The sequence below is a fragment of the Saccostrea cucullata genome, unplaced genomic scaffold, assembly GCF_032062105.1.
Source record: "Saccostrea cucullata isolate Sc308-1 unplaced genomic scaffold, CSIRO_AGI_Scuc_v1 ctg9484, whole genome shotgun sequence".
Classification (NCBI taxonomy): Eukaryota; Metazoa; Mollusca; class Bivalvia; order Ostreida; family Ostreidae; genus Saccostrea; species Saccostrea cuccullata.
Genome location: NW_026925002.1, coordinates 1 through 5641, shown reverse-complemented (window position 1 = coordinate 5641; position 5641 = coordinate 1). Strand labels below are relative to the sequence as shown.

The window sequence follows — 5641 nt, the reverse complement described above, 5'->3', positions numbered from 1 at the left end:
TCATTATATTTGTCATCAGGATTACAGGGTGATTAATGTTTTAGGTCAAAAGTCAATGAAATGTTAAAAATAAAGAAGTCCCCACTTTGACAGTCTTTAACCCCTGTCCCCGTTTGACACCCTTCACACGTATGTGTGTGGTATGAGAGGGTGTGTTTTTGTGTATATTGAATGTTTCAGATGCCCGTTTATATCAGTCTCAGATATTCATATATAAGCTGTTTTAACTGTTACTTGTTCCTGATGCAGAAACATCGTGATAGGCAGTCTTGTTTGATAAAAGTATCTCCTGAGATGTTCTGTCATTCACCAGTACAATAAATATCACTTTTATCCATTGCTCAATTATTTGTTTATGTTAGAGTGTTGTTTCGTTTGTCTAAGTTGCTAAAAAATAGCAACGATCCTTACAACAACAACAACAACAACAAAAAAACTCTTCAGATGCATGATGCAATTTCATCATTATTTATGTGTAACTCTTCGGTAGTCGTTTTCAGTTCAATATCTCCAAATGATGTTAAACTTCCTCTTACTCATTGATTTTCATGCTTCGAACCGCATTGATTTTCTTTATTATGACTTAAAAGAAGGTAAAAGATAAAGTTTTTAAAATTAAAAAAAACTTTGAAAAGGGTCATTTGAAATCATATAATAGACAGATGTATGGGCGACCAAAAGAATAAAACGAATTTTTTTGCAAATCGAACGATTAATTAGCAAAAACATAATCAAAATATAAAACAATTTTATATCGACAGAGCTCTTTTTACCATTTTGCACGGGATAGTGTTAAAAAGACGTGAAGGTTTAAATCGGAAGTATTACAAATTAAGAGATTACAAATTGATAAAATTCTTAATTACAGAATTTGCATTTATCTAGCTATGTAATTAATTATACGCGCTTTTTAGGGTCAATTCGGTAAGACTTTCGCTTTTTTCATTGGCTGGCGTACATTTTGCAGTGGGGTATGTTGATTTTGTGATTGAGTCTGTTGGCTTTATTGTAACGTGCATTTTTTAAAGTTGCGAAGGATTTTTTCGAAAATATTTGTTAGTTTTGTATTAAAGTGTATATACTCATCCCGCCGTCCGATGATGCGGCGAAGAAAGAATATGGACGATCAGTGAATATTTAATGTTAATTCCATTAAAAATAGATGCAAAAGGATAAAAGTTTTGCAAAGCAAACTTAATTTAAAATAAGGTATTGAAATGTTCAATAAAATATAACGGTCTATGATGAAATATAGAACTAAAGAACAGTATCCAAGATCCAAGGTCCATATAACCTATACAAACTATAAACTATATATAGGGAGTAGAGCAAACATAGACACAAACATCAAATGTGGGGTTAGGTGTTGTGGAGGAGTAAGCATCCCTAGCCACTCCGCGTGTATTCCATGCAATGATCGGGAAATAACGGAAATATTCAGTGTGTAAACAATGCGCATACAGCTAATTTTTAAAAAAAAATCAGTCAGCATTTGATATTGTGATAAATTGTAATTGCTGATACGGTCACTGTATTGACCATTTAACTTTCGAAATGTAGACTTTAAATTAACAAGAGCTTCGATACCCTTGTTTCATCAACTTGTTTTTGAATACCTTGCGTCCTTTTAGAAATTTGTTCGTTCGAAGTGCATGCTCTTGTGTTTCGAATCAACTGATAGATATAAATCCCGTTTGCGGGTGATAAAGGTTAATTACTTCACAAGTAAGAGAAGTTGACAATTGAAAAGTTATAGTCATCACGTTCATCATAAAGTGTGTCGTTATATTCCAATCAACATCTTTTTTGTTGTATAATATCCAAATATCAAACAGATGTGTTAGCCTTACCCACCGAGGGAGTCTTTGCTACGGATATTTTATAAACAAAATAAACGCGTGAGAGAAAATTGTTACATTTGTATAACAGAACATTAGTGACGAAAATTCAAACTAGAGGTACTGTGAGCAATGAGCTCACTAAATGATACCCCCCGCCTCCCATATGATTATAATGGAAAAGTCTTTGTTTTGTTGTGGCTGGGAAAACCAAAATATGTGTCGGATCAAAAAGTAAAATAGGAGGTGCACAATGGCAATATGTAATAAAGATTCTGTGAAAGTTTCATTAAATTTCACTCAGTGGTATAAAAGGAGTTGCGGATAAGAGATGGGTACCCCAAAGCGTAACAGACTAACGGACGGACGGAAATACCGATTACTATATACCCTCCCACTTTTCAAGCGGGGGGTATAATCAATGCTGATTACTCAGTAAATGGTAAGTATGAAAAATCTACAATTTTATTTTAAATTATTATTATTTTAAACAATAATTAATATCATATATACTGTATATTTACATGTAGGTACATGTTCATAAATTTATACTGATACAATCCAATTATCAGTGATTTTTAACGATTTGGATACTACTTTTGAGTCAGCCCCTGTAGTACATCGATAAGAGTTTCATATGAATGCTGTAGTTGAAGCTTTTAGGAAGAGGACAATTTCTAAGTTAGTAGAATATTAGAAGAATCAAGTTGTGGACAGTTACAGCCAAGTAAGAATTAGGTTATCAGCATTGACCCTGGTGGATTAAAATTTCGTTACGGTATCGTTTCTACGCAAGCATGGGAAAAGGTTTGATTCTAGTGTCTGTGTTTTTCTACAGTACCGCTGGTAAGAGAATTTACACACATAAACTTTTTTTGAAATGTATTGCCAATTAAAGATGTAGAATTTAGCAACATTAATATCGGATGCTTGGTCAGTTATAACATACCCTTTTTTTTCCTTCGTAGTCCTAGGCTGTCCGAATGGTTGGACGGTGAACAAGAACTCCTGTTATCATGTCAGTCGCGATAAGGCTTCTTGGGTGGAGGCCATGGTATGTTATACATCGAGCAATAGTAAAAAAGACAAAAATATATAATCTTTACCCCTATCACCATTTTTAACTTTGACACCACAAAGTTAAAAGAGAGGATCATGTCAAAGTAAAAAGAAAAAAAATAAAACATATAGAGATAACGAACAATACTCAAACTCAAAAGTCCATTCAAATAATATTTATCAGTAGCAGAACAAATATGGACCTATAAAACATCAGAGGTTGGATTGCTATTGAAGAGTGGGCATCCCCTGCCGACTGGTCACCCTACTGTATCCTCCTTGTCATGATCGTGAAATAACGAAAATTTTGACTACTTGGTATATAAATAAAGGCTAAAAACTTAGTATGAAAAATGTTGTCCGCATTTGACTTCGTGATAGATTGTATTTGTTGACAAGTTCATGGTTCATAAAACTAACTATATAATGACGTTAAACGAGACTGTTTGAATTTATGTTTCATTAACTTGTTTGTTAGTAGCTTACCTCCTTTTTAATTGTTCATGTCGAGTTCAAGACCACATCAAGACCTGGCCCTTTTCACAAAACGTCTCACGACTAAGAACAAAATTTTACATATCTCCAACACGTATATACATTGTAGTAGATCACAAAAACTCTTTATTTTCTATTACATTACGCGACTCACTTCCGATGTTTTGGAGGTCCGTGTTTGCTCTACTCCTATTTTGTATTGTTTTATGGATTTTTGATCTTGAATACTGTTCGTTATCTCCATTTGTTTCATCTTTGTAAAAAAAATAATTTTTAAAATATGTTTGAAAAAAATATCTCTTTCAATCTAAAACTTACAGGGTAGAAAAATTATTGACTTAGTCTTAAGATTTTTTTTGTGAAAATGGCCTGGTCTCCAAAGCCCATATAGATATGTTCAATCAGAAACTCTAGCATCTTTTTAATTTCAACCTCAGAGTACTTGTGTATACAACCATAATGTATTTTTAAAAATGCAAATGACATTTGACAAGATGATTAAATTTACGATTTCATTTTTTTTTTTTTTTGGAAAAAGGAGCTGTGAATGATTCAAAAAATCTGGACTTTAACTTAAATTTATCTTGAGGAATTCTTGTAAAAGGAGATGAAAAGTTGTGATATTTGTTATTCAATTTGGTAAAATTTTATAAACTCAAATTTTCCAAACTTTCCATGGAATCCACGTCTGATTTACATCCTTTTCGAATTTTGAATAAAGTGTTAAACATAGCTCCCGGAGTTTTCCTTCAGTCATTGCAGCTAATACTTAAGTGAGGTGGCGTAGAAAGAGACTCGAAAGCATTTAAATGTTCAAATTTCTTAAATGTCCTTTTTCTTGAACATCTTTTAAACAGAGAATGTGTGAATTACATGGTGGTGTTTTAGCTGACATTTCCAGTTCTGAAGAACAAGCTTTTATAGAAAGCATGGTTCAACGACAAAACGGTATAAAATCTAATGATTCTGAGAAGATAACTATAAGAGTTGTATGTAAATAACATCTTTAGAATATTGTGTGCTATAAAAGTGTACAACGTAAAAATTTGCCATAAGGTACTATGTTACAGGGCATACGTACTGGTTGGGAGGAAGTGACTGGACAACTGAGGGGGCCTGGGTTTGGGAAACTACAGGAAAAGCGATCAGTTACACCAACTGGCATCATGGGCAGCCCGATAACTCCCATAACATAGAACATTGTCTGTATCTGGACACCCAATCCCATTACAGATGGTTCGATAGAGACTGTCACGATGCTCTTCACTACATCTGTGAAAATCCGTAAGTATAAGTGACTGTCCTTTTGAGATATTCAATGTATAACGACGGGATTATTTAACAATTTTGAATCATTTTAAAGGTGCATATAGAAACAGATTTTAAGTCAATATTTTTATATTTATTGCAATGGCATTTCACACGAAAATTTATTAAAATTCTTATTTCATCGAAAAGTTACTGAAACTTCAAATTTTTGGACGGGTTTGATAGACACATCCTTGCACTTTCACAAATTTTAATTCTATACTTAATACTTAGGAAAAGTGGCAATCTTGTGGTGTATAAATGAAAAATATTAATATATTTTCGTGTGAAATGCTATGACAATATATAAGTCGTGATATTATACAAAAAATATTAACTTCAAACCTTTAAATTGGTTAAAAACACATTGCCTGTTAATGATGAAAGTCAAATGAACCAAATTCACATGACTGATAACAGATAAGTGTTCAAGAGTTATCTGCCCTTTATGAAAAAAATAAAATTTTAATTTTGTCAAAATTGACAATGGACGTTAATGTAAATTTAAGGTGCAAGTAATCGGACAGTAATGAAGATTTTGTAATTGAAGAATTGTTTGGTGGAGTACGTTTATTTCATAACACCAAAATGTTAAAACTAGGAGACTTATTGTTCACAGAACAATAAGAGGTCTTTCCACCTTCTTTGAACTCTTTTATATCTGACTCCTAAAAATTAAATTCCATGAAAAAGAAACCAAAACTCTCTTAAAGCATAGGAAAAATGAAAATTTAAAAAAAATGACCTTGAACTTTGACCTTGAAAAAATATTCAAGATCAAAGGTCAAGGCTCACAATGCAATTGACCCCATGCCTCTACGACTTATTCTTTTCAAGTTATAAGGTTTAATAGTATGTATAAAGACGCTAAAGGGCAATAAATCATATAAGGGGTCATCAGATCCTTTCGCACTTGTACAATGAAGTTAGGCCTAAAGACC

General features: G+C 32.7%; 1 protein-coding gene across 1 annotated transcript; it reads left to right on the top strand.

Annotated features, from left to right (window-relative positions):
• The first annotated feature begins 2623 nt into the window (after nt 1-2623).
• On the top strand, nt 2624-4697 carry LOC134267789 (perlucin-like protein). The gene is made up of 4 exons (XM_062749999.1): nt 2624-2684; nt 2807-2892; nt 4250-4340; nt 4463-4697. The coding sequence occupies exons 1-4, from the start codon at nt 2636-2638 to the stop codon at nt 4678-4680; spliced, it is 444 nt and encodes a 147-aa protein (XP_062605983.1). The 5' UTR covers nt 2624-2635; the 3' UTR covers nt 4681-4697.
• The last annotated feature ends 944 nt before the right edge of the window (nt 4698-5641 follow it).